The sequence below is a fragment of the Rhinoraja longicauda genome, chromosome 7 (assembly GCF_053455715.1).
Source record: "Rhinoraja longicauda isolate Sanriku21f chromosome 7, sRhiLon1.1, whole genome shotgun sequence".
NCBI classification, from domain to species: domain Eukaryota; kingdom Metazoa; phylum Chordata; class Chondrichthyes; order Rajiformes; family Arhynchobatidae; genus Rhinoraja; species Rhinoraja longicauda.
The window spans coordinates 28,635,190-28,653,364 of record NC_135959.1 but is presented as its reverse complement, the minus strand read 5'-3'; the positions used below and the strand labels follow the sequence as shown (position 1 = coordinate 28,653,364).

The following is an 18,175-nucleotide window of genomic DNA, read 5'->3' as shown; positions in this document are numbered from 1 at the left end:
ACCTGTTCTTTCAGGGATTAGTAATTGTTTAGTAACAGGTTTGTAGATGCTTTGAGATCTAAACCCAATGGTATATGGTCTATACCCTGCAAACGGACTACATGGAAGACCAGAAGAGTAAGAACTTGAAAAGAGACTTTTCCATCGATTAGCTTTTGAGGGAAAGAAAGCAAAGACACAGAATTAGATTTGACAAAGCTCCATATAAATGAATGCTTAAAATAAAAAGACCAACAAAATACATAAATACATAAAAATAAACAGAGACGTTTTTCATACGGAAATGTAGTCAATACCAATAGACAGCTCTAATCACACGGTTAAGGTATCTAAGGGACATGTGCTCACAAGATTTACAATGAGATAATCAACAAAACTTGATGCTTCACTTCTTATTTCAAATATGCTAGGCTAAATGCTCCTTCACCCTGTAAAAGACAAAATATTTAAATTATTTATTTTGTAAGTATGGCCCTCAAGTGCTAGTAAATCTTCAGGCAAGAAATGATTTTGGGAGCTAGCTGGCCCATTACTTCAAAACTGTTCAGATTAGTATTAAATAATAACGTACAAACTGAGACTCTCATTCTATCAAATATCTTGTGCAACTGAGTGCCCACAAATTGTTCAATGGTCATGAATGTCACAGTTGAGTGTCATGTCAGCATTGAATACTTTGTAGTAGGAAAAATGGGAGGTGAATCAGGGACTAGGATCCCAGGATGATTTTTCCCATTTCCACACGCTGGGTTATTGCGGTAATCACATTGTTCTAATCACAACTAGCGGATTCATTTATGACGCAATGCTAGAGGAAAATCTCAACTAGTGGAATATTTGAGCTAATCAATCAAAAAGCAAAAATACTGCAAATGTTGGATATCTGAAATAAAAAACAGTAACTGCTGGAGTCAGGCACCATCTGCAAAGTGAATAAACAGAGCTAATGTTTCTGGTTTAGAGCATTTAATCAGTTCTGATAGAATGCTGCTAAATTTCATCCAAAAAACTTGTTTTTTGGATGACAAATAAAGATATCCTGAATCCTGAATCCTAAATGAAATTGGTGACTTTGTTTCTCTTCCATAGACGCTGCAGTTCTGCTGAATATTTCCAGTGTTTCTTGTTTTTAATATTGAACTGAAGGTTCAAAGGTCAGTTTATTGTCACGTGTACCAATTAAGGTACAGTGAAACTCGAATTACCATACAGCCATACTAAAAAAAGCAACAAAACACACAACTGCATAAACGTTAACATAAGCATCCACCACAGCAGATTCCTGACATTCCTCACTGTGATGGAAGGCAATAAAGTCTAACCTTCTTCCTATTTATTCTCCCGTGGTCGGGACAATCGAACTATCCGCAGTAGGGGCAATAGAAGCTCCCACAGCCAGCAATTGAAGCCCCCGCATTGGGGCAATCGAAGCTCCTGCGGCTTGGAGCTCCCGAAGTCGGTCTCTAACCAGGGACTGCGAGTTTCACAATGTTAAAGTCCACAGGCTCCCAAGCTTCAAAGTCGATCCCTGACAGGGATCGCGAGCTCCACGATGGTAAGTCCGCAGGCTCCCGCAGTTGGAGCTCCCGAAGTCGGTCTCCAGCAGAGGCCGCCAGCTCCTCGATGTTAGGCCTCATTGCGGACAGAGATACGATACAGAAAAAAATCGCATCTCCGTCGAGGTAACAGATTTTTTTTTAATTCCCCCAACCCCCCTCCCACCCCCCACATAAAACAAGCTAAAGAACACTAAAACATTACATTTAACACATACTAAAAAAACAACAAAGGAGGAAAGGATGAGACAGACTATTGGCGAGACAGCCATTGCTGACACCACCCGGCCGGTGCAGCTTTGAATAAAGAAAGATAGGAAGCATAAAGCTTTAGGCTAAGATCAGTCAAGGGTTGAGGTTATGAAATTGATACCTGAACTGAACCTGACGAGACCCAACATTTTATGTTAAGCTCAGGCTATGTATCAAAACAATTAAACGGCCTTGAGTTTGACTCTGGTGCAGGCTAAACATGTTTTGATGTAACTACCAAGAGAAATATCTAGTTCAGATTCCTGTGTGGTTTCCCTCCTGTGTGCCCTAGTTACTAACTCAGTCTGAAAACTGGGTCATGTCAGGATTAAATAAATACATGCGAGTCCCACTCTGCCTCCACCTCCAACAGGGGAAGAAGCTCCCTACTCCTCAGTAGTTAAAGTTAAGCAGCAACCTCTCATGCACATTCCCTTGTAGTGAGTACATATGCTGCTGATGTAATTCACTGACCAATACCTTGGAAACCCCAACAAGCAACTAATTAAGAATATTTAATCATTTTTAAACCACAATTGAAGGTTTTACCTGTAAAGCAGAATCTTCCGCAAGAATAATTTCCCAGGTTCTGCCACATTGCAAATACCTCAGCCTCTACGGATGACCTAATCTTTTAATGACTCTTTAATGATGTGCCTTTTAGAATTACTTGATCGAAAAAAGGCTCTTCATTCCAAAGAGTCTGCTGGCTTTCAAAAGAAAAATCTGTGTATGTCCTTTCCCCTGGCTATCTCTCTGTAACTGTTGCTTCTTTTACATCTCTCCGGATATATGTGAAAGGAACAATTGGATTTGCTTCCACCACCTTTCTGGGCAGCACGTTAGAAATTTTGAGTGTCCTCTCTGAGAAAGACCTTTTCTTCAAATCATTCTGGGTTATATTCCCTATTGCTTCAAACCTGTTTTGCTCCGTCTGCATTTTAGACCCATTTAGGTTTAAAAAAAGCAGCACAAATTAATTGATTTTGTTCCAACCTCCCTCGTGTTTTATTTTAACCGAGACACAGCCTTGCCTGATATCATTATACTCAACCCAATGTGATAATTGCCAATGTGATAATTGCCAATGCCAATTGGCAGGAATGTTGAAAGATTATTCGGTTCCTTTTATTTTAAGTAAAAAGTACTCTGAGCAAATTCACTTGGTTTTTCATCCATGTTGTTTGAAATAAGGTAAGTTTCTGACAGTCAGAAAAACAGACCTTCCTTGTTCCAATAGTGGATACATCCATGTCTTGTAGATGGAGTGGCAAGACATCTATATATATATATATATATATATTTATTATATTTATTTATATATATTCTTTATACTACTAAAACTCAGATCTTGTGAATATATGAATGTATGAATATATATGTATGCTTCTAACAGTGATTTCGGCTGATTTCGGCAAATCGGTGAACCGTAGCGCCACAATTTTTGCACTGCCTTAATCAACACGCTGAACGCTGCTGGAAAATGATATTTTCATTTAATTCGGTCGTATATTTTTTAAGTTACAGAGGTTTTAAAGTTAAAACTTTTTTTTCTAAGCCTTTTATTGAAGGCCTTCAGCGTGTGACGTCACAATGCCCCTGTGAGATGAGCTCGCGCTGCCCCCCCTCCTACTGATTTATTGAAGGTTTTCAGCGTTGCGCTGCTGTGCGTCTGTGCGTACACGCGGCCTCTCCTCACTCGCACCAACGACATGGACGCCGTTAGCGGAGCCGCCCGCCCGCGATCACCAGCTCACATCTCCTCTCTCCCCTTGCTTCTCTCCTCTCTCCCACACCCGGGAGACCCTCTCCCCGATATCGCCCGGACCCAGCGCGCCACCGCATTATCCGTCTCCAGTAGTCCGGGCTCGGAAACGCAACAGTAACGGCCGCGCTCCGCAGCTCCCTCCTCCTCCCCACATGATCCGTAAGTGCTTTTCGACGGGACCATGAGGGGGGGGTTGGTAGGGAAAGGGGGGTGGGGGAGAGTAACGGTGGGGGCGACGGGGAGGGAGGGAGGAGGAGAGAGTGGGGGTGGGAGGAGGCAGAGTGGGACTGGGGAGGGGGACAGCGGGGGTGGGGGGGTTGGTGCCCCCCCCTTCCCTCCCTCCCGGTTACAATGGAAGCCCTACGAGGACGGGCCTTCGTAAGATTTTCTCGAATTATTTCAGTCAGGGATGATGGACTTTAGATATAGGATGGACTGGAGAATTGTAACTTAATTATTACCCAGTATCAGATCTAGTATTAAAAGTTTTACTTAAAAGCCAGCTACATTATACTGCTGCAACACAGAGTAATGACTTCCACAACTAGAATATTTTCTGCCAAGATTTTCTACATTATTCTGTAATTTTGCTGCATCCCTAAACTAGTCAGGTGTAAACATATACATGAGTCTCCCTGGTGAGCCCTTGCTGCAGTTCATGCCAGCCAAATACCATCAGGTTGCTGTCAACTGCTGCTAACTGATCACTAGATCTGCTACTGGGTAATGATTCCAGATAACACAATGAACTGACTCACTCCAACATAACCAATCATTAATTATATCCCAAAGTTAATGCTAAGACAAACATTTGACTGATTTGATCTCATTCATCTGGTGTTCACCATCATACTAATCACTTTTCCTTTCACTTGATCAAGCATGATTATTTATTTCATATCATCATTTGTGCTCATAACATGTTCCACATATGTCAGTTCTAATTTGACCATGGTAGTCTCAAGGGAGCAAGTTATCCTACAGGAACTAGAAAGAATGGTTGGTCCTTTTCGCTGTCCATGGGATGTTGAAAAATCTTCTTACATTTCAAATTAGTTAATCTTGTTTTTACTCAGCTCTTTCCAACTTTCCAACATGCTTTTGGAAGAAACAGTATTAGTACTGTATTTCAATGAATAGAGTAATATATTACCATGATTAAATTTGATCTAGATAGACACAAAATCTGGAGTAACTCAGCGGGTCAGGCAGCATTTCTGGAGAAAAGCAATAGGTGACATTTTGGGTCAAGCCCCTTCTTCAGACTGTGGGTGTATCCAGCATTTTGTGTTTATCTTCAGTGTAAACCAGCATCTGCAGTTCCATCCTATGCATTAAATTTGATCTGATAGTTCTTCCAAACAGTAATCAGCATCCGCAATTCCTGCCTACTCTGGCCCAAGGAATGGCAAGTCTTTTCTCTCTCTCTACTTGGCCATTATCTATTGCAAACTCATTTAGCAACCACAATGACACAACCTTCATCTTCTTGCTGATCAATAATAGAAAAATATATATTTAAGCCTGAAACCAACCAGGCACATTATTTTTCTAAAAGCAATGTTTTTATAATGCACACAACATCCAGCAACAGTGGAGCTAAGATAAATATTTGTCCATTCTTCTTGTCACATACGACCTGCCCTGCTGTTTAATTCCTCCAGCAGATGATGAGTAAAAGCATTCTGCCCTCCCACTTTTTTCCTTGGAATCCTTCTCATTGTGAATCTATTACAATGATCTAAACCTCGGCGTGATATTTGACTCTGCATTAAAGTTTGACAAGCAAGTCAACGCTGTGGTAAAAGCCAGCTTCTTCCAACTTCGTACCATAGCTAAAATCAAACCTTTCCTCCAATTCGACGACACTGAAAAAATCATTCACGCTTTCATTTCCTCCCGCCTAGACTACTGCAACTCCTTTTACACTGGGATCAGCCAATCATCCCTATCCCGTCTGCAACTGGTCCAAAACGCCGCAGCGAGACTCCAGACGGGTACCCGAAAAAGGGACCACATCACGCCGATTCTGGCCTCTCTCCACTGGCTCCCTGTACGGTACAGAATCAACTTCAAGCTCCTCCTATTCACTTATAAAGCCCTAAATGGACATTCCCCCCCTACATCAAAAATCTTCTAACCCACCTCTCTATCTCCAGGTCCCTCAGGTCGGCCGACTTGGGGCTACTCACTATCCCGCGGTCTAGGCTTAAGCTCAGGGGTGACCGCGCTTTTGCGGTTGCAGCTCCTAGACTGTGGAACAGCATCCCTCTCCCCATCAGAACTGCCCCCTCCATCGACTCCTTTAAGTCCAGGCTCAAAACCTATTTCTACTCCCTAGCGTTTGAGGCCCATTGAGGAGGCGCTGTGAACTGTTTTGTATGTGCTGATATGTTTGTGTGCTACTGTATGTTTCATTTTTTCCTTAGTACCTAAACAGATGTACAGCACTTTGGTCAACGTGGGTTGTTTTTAAATGTGCTATACAAATAAAATTGACTTGACTTGACTTGACAAAGCATAATATTTGAGGATAACATTCTTCCGATAGAAAAATGGTCAGATAATACAGAAACACAACAGATTCTAGACAAGATTCTTTGATTCAGTAGAAACAAAGAACAGCAGATTGCTGGATTGCTGGATATTGCGTGCAGTCCTGTACTGAAATTTATTCTAGTAATTCTCTAGCAATGCATCAATACTTTTGATGGATGGTGATCTCAATGCCTATGTCTGGAACATTCAATTATCAACACAGTCAGTCATAGTTAAAGCCTGAATATCATGTATTCTCAGCACCATCAGTTTATTGCTTAATATTTCTGGGCTGTATATTATATTGCTACTAAACTGGCCATGGAAGGAGATGGCCACTTGGCCATTCAAGCCCGAGCCACCATTTCAGTCACCTCGGTGCAGCAGACTTAATGCACGTTCTGCTTTCCTGTAATTGCTGCATATATTGAGCACAATTACGATTTCCCCCAAAGCTCAGAGTCTGCTGAAATTGCAATAACATGAAGATGAATGAGATGGCATTCAAGTTTAAGACTGCATGCGTACACTTCGGTAACCATGGCAACACAATGAGATGCTAGTTCCAATGCACTTCACTCCTCTCTGTGATGTGAGCAGAACTCATCCTGTTGGCCTAGATTTCATCACAGAGCTCTCATTTTTGCTGGCTGGCTCTTAAAATAACAGGTTTCAGATTTGCATAATTTAAGCAGGAACATATCTACTATAATGCAGACTCTCAGGGAGAAAAAGAGCATGTTCAGTTGCAAGTCATAATTCAAAAAGAAAATGCCCAAATGTACAGGTTAGTTATAGAATTACGTACCACTCAGATTTTTTTTTTCTCTCAAAATATCTACATTCTGGTCAAAGGTTACCATTTGTCAGACTATCTTATTAACATACAGCAGCACACTGAAAGCAAAAATAACTTTAAACCAATAAGGCATTCAGTCATAGAAATACAGCACAGAAATAAGCCCTTCGGCATCAACCATCAACCATTCATTTATACTAATCATAGATTATATTAATTGTTTTCATTCCTCCTCACATTCTCATCAACTTCCCACAAATTCATGTACTCACTTACACACTGGGGGCAAGTTACAGTGGCCAAGCAATCCACCAATATGCACGTCTTTGGGATGTCGCAGGGAACTAAAAAACCTGGATGAAACCCATGCAGTTACAGGAAGAATGTGCAAACTCCACACAGTGCCCGAGATCAGGATTGAACCTGATTGGCTGTCGCTGTGAGGCATTTGCTGAGCCACTGTGTAGCCCAGGTCTGTAAAGTCAGTGAAGCTGGTGCTCAATTTCAGTGCTTGTCTCTGTTTTATTTCTAAAATTGGTTGTTTATGACTGGAAAAGGACAATTCATATCTCCAAACTGATACTGCATATTCCATCATGTACAGATAATTATGAGACAAATAAACTAAAATGATGCATTTTATCTATTGCTCCTGTAAACCTAAATCTACAAATGCAAAGGTATGATTCAGAATGTCCTTCAATCTCAGTAGCTCTGCCATTTAGGAAAGGTCCTCTGTTCTGTTCCATTAAACTAGGAAAATAATGAACAGTTTAAAGTGGTCATGTGTGAGTTCTAAGCACAGTGTTTGAGTAGTAAGTGCTGAGGCTTTGTCTCGTGATGTTTTGGCGAGGTGGCTGAGCAGTGGAAAAGTAGGATAAGGTAAAGTCTTTTCAATTTTCCTCTTCAGTCTTACAATAGCCAGGATGGCAGTTAGGCCAGTGGTATACTCCTCCTGCAGGATGTGAGGGTTCAAGGTAACACCCAGTGTTCCTGGCGACTGTAGCTGTGGGAAGTGCATTCAGCTGCTGCTCCTGACTGACCACAGTGATCTGCTAGAACTGCTGAGGACTTAGCGAGGAACGCTTGAGATAGATACGAGTTTCAGTGAGGTGGTCACAATTAAGGTGCAGGTGGCAGGTTGTCGGGTGACCACCTAGACAGGTAGAGGGGGCAGACACAGCTGTAGGATTCCCTTCTGGCCATTCCATTTCATAACACATATACCAACACTGATTGCCCCAACACTGTTCACCATCTTCATTGCGACATCCATCCACATCATCAAGGATGACCTACCCCGAGGAATCGAAATCGTCTACACAACAGATAGCAGACTTTTCAATCTTGCCCGTCTCAAGTCCAAGACGAAGACATCCACGAGCTCCCTCATTGGGTTCCAATACACAGACGACAACTGTGCTGCAGCTCTCTCAGAAAATCATCTGTAACGGATCCTGATTGCCTTCAACAGTGCATACACGAAACTTGGACACCATCAACTCCAAGAAGACTCAGGTTATCTACCAATCATCACCAACAGAGACAAACCGGAAAGAACCGTCAATTCAACTTGGTGAAACATCCCTGGAAAATGTGGATTACTTTCCGTACCTTGGAAGTCACCTCTCCTCCAATGTCGACCTTGATGACGAGATCCAACATCGTCTTAAGGGTGCTGGAACAGCTTTTGGACGTCTTCGAACGAGAGTCTTTCAAAATCGTGACATCCAAACAGACTCCAAAATGTTAGTGTAGAAAGCAGTAGTGATTCGAAGGGCCGAATGGCCTACGCCTGCTCCTATTTTCTATGTTTCTATGTTTCTGTTTCTAATTCCATCTGCTTGCACACAGTCTATATACGTCCATTCTCTACCTTCTCATGTGCATGTCTGCATGCTCCTTTAACATTGATACCTTTTCTGGTTTCATCATTGCCTTGATAGCACATTGTCGGCACCCTCCAGTCTCTGTGTACAATACTTGTATCGCAAATCTTCTATAAACTTTCCCCCTCTCACCTTAAAGCTACGGACACTAATACTTGGCATTTCCACCCTGGGGTACACTTCTATCAGGTCGCCCCTCAGCACTTCTCTTGAATCAATTCTTTGTTTCTTTTCTTTGTCCAGTTTCTTCCGACTTACCTCTGTGTGCATCACCATTTTGAAAGTTTCCTGCTTCCAAAAATAGACGTTTTCAACAAAACTATAGTGATGGGGTAACTCAGTAGGTCAGGCAGCATCTCTGGAGAATACGGATTGATAATTATAAAGGTAAATTGTTTTGTTTTCTCCCAACTTCCAGATTATTAACAGAATTTAAGTTCCCCAGTCTCTGCACAGGTGTTGGGACAGTGACTCTGGACTGCTAATCAGGAATTTAACCACTGTGCCATTATCTGATGCAGCATTTAAACAACAAAAAATGTGCTCCACAGGTTGCAATTCAGCCATGAAAATGTAGCTATAACTCGCTGTAGAGAGATAAATGCAAAAGTCTTCATATAACTAACTGTATGCTAAGATTCTCTACTAATAAATCATAAACATTCTGTAGTGGAGAGTGAAACCATACACAGAAATAACACTGAATGCATAGAAATAATACTTCAAACCAGTTTGTAGGAGAATAGATCAAGTGCTTCCAATAAGACAGATTTTGAGTAATAAGTGGAAGACAACATCTATTGTGACAACTGGCGTTCATAGATTTTAAGCAGGGCTTTGATTGTGCAGGATGAGAAGTGACACCCTGTATCCCGAGAATGAATGGTACACCTGACAACCTTATCAGACAAATGGAAAACATCAATATCAAACGCCTGAAAGCTGCAGGGTTGGATAGGAACCCAAAAGCACAGTTTAGATCATAGTTAAGGTGAAATAAAGATCCTCTCCGCTGGCCCTATTACTTGATCAAGTACTGGACATAGCAATGAATCTTGCACGCAACAATGATAATGGAGGGGTATCCTTACGAGCCAGGACACTGGCCTTGCCACGAAAATGAAACCAATTCTGCAGAGACCAATTAATTAAGGCTACATGTCAACTGGAAAATTTGGATTTATAGGCCAAGATATAGAAACCAATTGTCAGGTTCTTTGCAAGGCAATATAGGCAGAATTGTTGGAGGGACAGGAAGGTGAAAAAACAGTACGAAAATAGGCTAGGAGTGAAAAGAAAGACAAACATTAGTTTTGATATAAGATTCTCACATAATGCTGCAAAGTATTTTCTAGTCAATGATGTTCATTTGAAGTATGATCATGGTTGTTATGTAAGAAACAATTACGTGGGTTCAATCCTGACCTTTAGGTGCTACCTGTATGGAGTTTCTGACCAGCAGTCCGTTCATGCGTTTCAGTTTCCTCCCACAACCCAAAGTCACAAGGGTTTGATAGTTTAATTGGCCGCTGTAAATTGCCCCAAGTATGCAAGTGAGTGGCAGAATCTGGCAGAGTTGTGGGGAAGAATATGTTAGAGAAAATAAGCGTGAGGCAGTGGGAATGCTCTGAGAGCCAGCACATGCCCAATGAGTTGAATGGTTTCCTTCTGTGTTGTAAATAAATAATTAAAGTGAATACGTTTGTATTTCATGCTTGGTTACAGTGAGAAAATGAAATGTGAAGAAAACCTCAAAAAAAAGTATTGGTTTTGATTCTGCTGCTTTCAGAAGATTAGGGGGATTGGAAAGTCTGAAGATAGTTCAGTAGAAATGTGCAGCATTTATGAAGCAATTGTTTTATCCCCATTTTATCCCCATGTTATCCCCATGTTACTGATTTTGGATGATCAACCATGATCATATTGAATGGCAGTGCTGGCTCGAAGGGCCGAATGGGTCAGAGTGCTAGGAATTTTGGACGAAGACAAGTAGATAAGTAAAAGATACCCTGAGGACCCGAGTTTGCATTTTGTTTAAATTTTTGTTTGTTTTATAGTGTTTGTTGCAGGAGTCTCTACGTAACAGTGTATCACCAAACCTTCACTCACAATAATCTCTAGGCTACAGCTTCTTCCACAATCTGTCAGGGAAAGGAAATTACCACAGAGACGAAGATAGGGTCAAATCAGCTACAACATGTCTAAAGGCCAATTGCAATCCCTGTATTTTAATGTAACATTTTTATTATCTTCAAAAAAACATGTAGAAAACCATCACTTTGCACAATGTTACCCTTTTATTCTTCCATGCTGGTGCTAAAATATAGTTTCATGCCAAACTATTCAGAATGTAATAATAAAGAACTGCAGACGCTGGTTAATACCAAAGATAGACAGAAAATGTTAGTGTAAGAAAATAGCTGCAGATGCTGGTACAAATCGAAGGTATTTATTTCACAAAATGCTGGAGTAACTCAGCAGGTCAGGCAGCATCTCAGGAGAGAAGGAATGGGTGACATTTTGGGTCGAGACCCTTCTTCAGACAAAATGTTAGAGTAACTCAATGGGTCAGGTAGCATCAACAATCAACTATTCCCCCCCCACTCCACTAAAATGTAAACAGTTCCACAGTTCACAACCATGTATCCATCTTGGGTGCGCACCGTCTATAGCCAACAATCGACCTATCAGGGAACCTCCTTGCTTGAGGTCATCTGTTGCTGGTCCTAGTTTTATACCCGCCCCCAGATTCCCCCCACCACCCCCCCCTCCCCACTGCAGTCAATCTGAAGAAGGGTCCCAACGAGAAACGCATTCAACCCATTTCCTCCAGAGATGCTGCCTGACCCATTGAGTTATCCAGCATTTTGTGTCTATCCAAACTATTCAGCCTAAGTGCTGAATTTCAAGAGAGAGTTAGATTTAGCTCTCAGGGCTAAAGGAATCAAGGGATATGGGGGGAAAAGCCAGAACGTGGTACTGATTTTGGATGATCAATCATGATCACATTGAATGTGCTGGCTCGAAGGGCCGAATGGCCTACTCCTGCACCTATTTTCTATGTTTTCTAACCTGAGTAGGAAATCCCAGCAACCCATTCTCCCACACACATACAAGAAAAATATCACCATTGAGTCCAATCTTGTTGTTTCATAATGCTTACCCACACTGAAACTGTTGTTGAAATGGCTGAATAGTGATTGATATAAAGGATCATTCCCTCCCAAGATCAAGACTACTAAACATCCTGTGGTTAAATTATAGAAATGTTTAAATTCTAGAAATCAATTAAACACAATGATGGAAACAAAGTTTAAAATGACTTTTTTTGGTTGGCACAGTGGCACAGCTGGTAGTGCTGCTGCCTCACAAAGCTAGAAACCCGAGTTCGATCCGACTATGGGTGCTGTCTGTGTGGAGTTTACACTTTCACCCTGTAGTCGTGTGGGTTTCCTCCAAGTGCTCCAGGTCCCTCCCACATCCCAATGATGTGTTTATAGGCTAATTGGTCTCGTAAATTGCCCCTAGTGTATAAGGAGTGGAGGTGAAAGTGGGACAACATAGAACTGGCGTGAAGGGTGATCAATGGTTGATGTGGATTCGGTGGCCTAAAAGGCCCAGAACAGGTAGCTAGCAATAAACACCACGTGGGAAAATCTTACAGCTGACACTCATATCACACTTACTGTAGATGGCTTTGTTCAAGAAAAAGTAACCTGAGTAGATTTAAGGCAAAGCAAAATTAACATATGAAGGAGGAAATGGATAGAAAAGGTAATCTGAATGGATAAGGTGGAAGGGTGGGGAGGAGCTGATGGGGAGCGTGGTGCAAACATGAGAATGAGAGATTTGGACCAAATGTTCATTTCTGTGATTTGGACTGACATTTTATCAATTTAGAACTGCAAACAACAAAAGAATGACATTTCTGCAGGAACCGAAAGATATATTGCAGTATTAATTAAAACTACTTTGGACAGACATTAAAGTCAATATTTTTTTTTAATCAGGTGTCCTCTCTGGCTTCTGAAGGGAGTACGATTAATCTCACAACTCCCCTTCCATTAATTACACTTTAATTGTATGTGGTCCAGCATTCTACAGCCATTTTGAGAGCTCTTGCAGACGTGAGATTGTTACCAACTGTTCCCCCAACATTGATGTTTCTTTGGACTACAGTGGAAGTTGATTATCTCATCTGGTACATTATTAGAAACCCTCCTCCTTAATAAAGATTTAGAAGTAACTGAAGAGAAAGAAATCAGTATTAGTCAACAATTAATCCTCCGTGGCTTCTGGAGGGTAATCAATGCACATAAAAGAAAAATAATTAAGAAAAAGACAATTTAAATATTTCTTAAATTATCCTAGTGTGTATTTGGACTCCTCCCCCATCCTTTTACACAGCACTCATGGGTACAGCTGGAAGAATGACGTATCCACTGTTAATGCAATCACCGTGGAAAGACTCTGGAACTGCTGCTGCTGCTGTTATATAGATACATAGATAATTGGTGCAGGAGTAGGCCATACAGCCCTTCAAGCCAGCACCACCATTTAATATGATCATGGCTGATCATCCACAATCAGTACCCCGTTCCTGCCTTCTCTCCATATCCCTTGATTCTGCTAGTCCTAAGAGCTCTATTTAACTCTCTTTTGAATGCATCCAGTGAATCGGCCTCCACTGCCTTCTGAGGCTGAGAATTCCACAAATTCACAACTCTCTGTATGAAAAAGTTTTTCCTCATCTCAGTTCTAAATGGCCTACCCCTTACTCGTAAACTGTGGCTCCTGGATCTGGACTCCCCCAACATCAGGAACATGTTTCCTGCATCTAGCGTGTCCAATGCCTTCATAATTTTGTATATTTCTATAAGATCCCCTCTCATCCTTCTAAATTCCAGTGTATACAAGCCCAGTCGCTCCATTCTTTCATCATATGACAGTCCCGCCATCCCGGGAATTAACCTCGTGAACCTACGCTGCACTCCCCCAATAGCAAGAACGTCCTTCCTGAAATTAGTTATAATGAATACCTGTCGCTACAAGAGCTGACACCACAATATAGTGCGAGGTCAGCTCATTATTATGGCATGTGATGCATAGCATACTGGTCATACATTTGGGTTCAAGCAGTTATTATGTGCAATACCCTGAATGCTCTCATGCAACTGAAAAGAGAGGGGGAGGAGAAACAACGGCAGCAACCTAATGCATTTGAACCATCCCAGTCGATGATACGCAGCAGGCTACCTTGTCAACAAAAGGGCTCCTTTGGGGAATAAAGGGTCACTCTCCATTAAAAGCAGCAACAGTGGCTTATACAGGGCAGCATTAAATGCAAGGATTGCCTCATTTATATACTTAACCGGGAAAGAAGATATCCAACAAAAATACAATGTTTTTAATACGTATCTTAAAAGCAAAACAGAGGACAAATCCAGAGTACTGTGATATGGGTATTAATGAACACTTGAGTGTTCCTGCAGAAATGAAGAATCATACAATAATTGCTCTTCATTCATTTTTGCCTTGTTTAGTTGTAACATGAGAAAATGAGGGTCACCTCTCCAATAATCCATTATCCAACTGTCTAAAAATCCCAGTGCGTAGGCTAGGTTCACTAGGTGATATCTGCCTCATTTGCTTTCCATTCATCATGGCCTCAGTTCCCACATTTCCTTTCCACTCACCCACACCCTGGTTTCTGTGCTTACTTTCTACTCATTGGGGTCTCAGCCCCTTGCTCACTTCCTGTTCACAGGGGCCCCAGTTCCCATGCTCCACTACCATAAAACACAAAAGAATACAGTAAAGGAACAATCTCTTTGGCCCACAATGTCAGCGCTGTACATTATGCCAATATAAACTAATCTTATCTGCCTGCACTTGATCCACATCCCTCCATTCCCTGCAAATCCATGTGCTGGCTCTGGAGAGGGTCCAAACGAGATTTACAAAAATGATCCCAGTAATGAGTAAGTTAACATATGATGAGCGTTTGACGACACTGGGCCTGTACTCACTGGAGTTTAGAAGAATGAGGTGGGACCTCATTGAAACATACCGAATAATGAAAGGCTTGGATAGAGTCGATGTGGAGAGGATGTTTCCACTAGTGGAAGAGTCTAGGACTAGAGGTCACAGCCTCAGAATTAAATGACATTCCTTTAGGAAGGAGATGAGAAGGAATTTCTGTAGTCAGAGGGTGATGAATCTGTGGAATTATTCGCCACAGAAGGCTGTGGAGGCCAAGTCAATGGATATTTTTAAAGCAGAGAAAGATAAATTCTTGATTAGTACGGGTGTCAGGTGTAATGAGGAGAAAGCAGGAGAATGGGGTTAGGAGGGATAGATAGATCAGTCATGATTGAATGGTGGAGTAGCCTTGATGGGCCAAATGGCCTAATTCTGCTCCTATCACATGACCTTATGATCTTATGGCTATCCAAAAGACTCTTAAATGCCACTATCATATCTGCCTCCGCCATCATGTTTATTAGAAAATTTATTATAATCCAGCATGATATTTTTTTTGTTAATTAGAACATATGAAAAAACATCCAATAACCCAGAAAATCTGCCAGACTGACAAAGTCATACAGTAATCATCACTGGTATTCATTAGGATAGGCTGTGGTGTCAGCCTGGGAAATGTGACTGAAGAACAAAGTCTCCCAATGCTAACCAATCCAGTCAGCCTGTGTTCATCAGTGTTCAACAATGGAGCTGTCTGATGACGTGTTCACTGATGCCACAGGTAGAATTTCCCCGAGGCAGTGATCTTGCCACTGACCATGTCCTTGTGCCATGCAACAGATTAGGAAATGTCGACATATTGTAGAGGAGGCAAAGGAACAATGAAACAACTAAGTTGTTTGCAACGTTGATGGGTTTCTTGACAATGCAATCAAGACACCACATTGTCTGTGATTTGAAGGAAATATTGGTTGAGAGTTAAATGTTGACAATGATCTAACAACTGATCAAGCTCTTAAAAGAGTAATTATGTTGAAGAGTAAAGCCAAACCTTTTAGCAAGTCACATCAGTGATAGAATGACTATTCAGGGACCAATAATCAGCCAGATTTTCTTTTGTGATGATCAAATACGTTAATCATAATCATAATCATCCTTTATTAGCCAAGTATGTATTGCAACATGCGAGGAATTTGATTTGCCATACAGTCATACCAATAAAAAGCAACAAAACACACAAAATATGTTTTAACATAAACATCCACCACAGCGACTCCTCCACATTCTTTACTGTGATGGAAGGCAAAAAAAAAGTTCAATCCCTTCCCTTCTGTCCTCCCGCAGTCGAGGGCCTCAAACCCGTTTATGGGACGATCTTGGCACCCGTAGCCGGCGGTCAGGCCCTCCGGGGAGATCAACCTCCCACATCGGGGGGATCTCACCTCCCCCGCGCCAGGCAATCGGACCCTGGGTCAGGGCTAGTTGAACCTCCTGCGACTTGGAGCTTCCTGACATCGGTCTGTACCCGAGATTGCGAGCTGCTCGATGTTGAAATCTGCAGGCTGTGGTTGGAGTGTCGATCCCAGGCTAGGGATCACAGGCTCTGATGGTAAGTCTACGGCCCCACGGTGTGGCTCAAAGTCAGTCTCGAGCAAGGCCTCCAGCTCCATGATGTTAGGCCACAGAGCGACCGGAGATACGATCCGGAAAACAATCGCATCTCCAGCAAGGTTATAGATTGAAAAAAAGTTTCCCCTGACCCCCTCCCCCACCCCCTACATAAAACAAAGCAGAGAACATTAACACAAACTTTTTAAAACGCACTAAAAATAACAAAAAGACGAAAAGACTGACAGACAATAGACAATAGACAATAGGTGCAGGAGTAGGCCATTCAGCCCTTCGAGCCAGCACCGCCATTCAATGCGATCATGGCTGATCACTCAATCAGTACCCCGTTCCTGCCTTCTCCCCATACCCACTCACTCCGCTATCCTCAAGAGCTCTATCCAGCTCTCTCTTGAAAGCATCCAACGAACTGGCCTCCACTGCCTTCTGAGGCAGAGAATTCCACACCTTCACCACCCTCTGACTGAAAAAGTTCTTCCTCATCTCCGTTCTAAATGGCCTACCCCTTATTCTCAAACTGTGGCCCCTTGTTCTGGACTCCCCTAACATTGGGAACATGTTATCTGCCTCTAATGTGTCCAATCCCCTAATTATCTTATATGTTTCAATAAGATCCCCCCTCATCCTTCTAAATTCCAGTGTATACAAGCCCAATCGCTCCAGCCTTTCAACATACGACAGTCCCGCCATTCCGGGAATTAACCTAGTGAACCTACGCTGCACGCCCTCCATAGCAAGAATATCCTTCCTCAAATTTGGAGACCAAAACTGCACACAGTACTCCAGGTGCGGTCTCACCATGGCCCGGTACAACTGTAGAAGGACCTCTTTGCTCCTATACTCAACTCCTCTTGTTACGAAGGCCAACATTCCATTGGCTTTCTTCACTGCCTGCTGTACCTGCATGCTTCCTTTCATTGACTGATGCACTAGGACACCCAGATCTCGTTGAACTCCCCCTCCTGTTGGCGAGGCTGCCATTGCGGACAGCGCCACCTGGTGGCAATTGCATTTAAACTACATTTAAATGCATAGACTCAATTCCTTTAGCTTTTTTGGTTGTCAAATAGGTTGGTTACAGGAATAAAAGGGAGCGCTGGATCAGATTAATGGGATATGAGGAATCAACAGTGTGGGCTTGCAAGAGACAGGGGCAGGAAGGATGCAGGCCACAGGATCTACCACATCCCTCATTTTACTTGCCTCTCAGTGAGGAGGTGCTCAACCTGTTTGGATTGTGTGCTGCAGGGTTAGGCTGGGCACTCACTGCAACCAAAACTGGAGGATCATTTCCTGATACACAACCTACAAAGTGCCCGATCACTCATTCCCAGCACCAGGAAGCTGCCCATGTGGAAGTGCAAGTATTCGCTCCCACCCTGCAGGCTCTAATCATGATTGCCATAGAGACAGAGAAAAATACTCCGATAGGTCCTCCCCAGGTGATGAACGCCCAAGTTATGTATAGAGTTATGGGCATTCAAGAGACTGCAAAGTTGCATCTTCTGCCGGGTGGGAACTTGATTTGCAGCTGCGTTGCTGAGTTGTGTACTCTTTAGGTTGTGAGAAGTTCTCAGGAATGAAACCCTCCCATGGAGTCAAACAAACTCCTCCTCTATAAAGAAACATAGTGTTGAAGGAGGTCAAATTGGTCAGGCAGCATCTGTGGAGGGAAATTAACCTACAAATTTGAAGTCTGAAGAAGGGTCTCGAACCAAAGCCTTATCTGTTCATTCCGCTCCATAGTTGCTACCGGACCTGC

General features: G+C 42.4%; 1 protein-coding gene across 2 annotated transcripts in view; it reads right to left on the bottom strand.

The window, feature by feature from the left end:
* slain1a (SLAIN motif family, member 1a) overlaps positions 1 to 18,175 on the bottom strand; it is a 97,755-nt gene that overhangs the window by 31,647 nt on the left and 47,933 nt on the right. The window contains exon 3 of one of the 2 annotated variants that reach the window (XM_078402314.1): positions 3 to 152. The exons of the other annotated variant lie outside the window; for it this stretch is intronic. Within the exon in view, the coding sequence (XP_078258440.1) occupies positions 3 to 152 (150 nt within the window). The remainder of the gene's footprint in view (positions 1 to 2; positions 153 to 18,175) is intronic. 2 annotated transcript variants of the gene reach the window in all.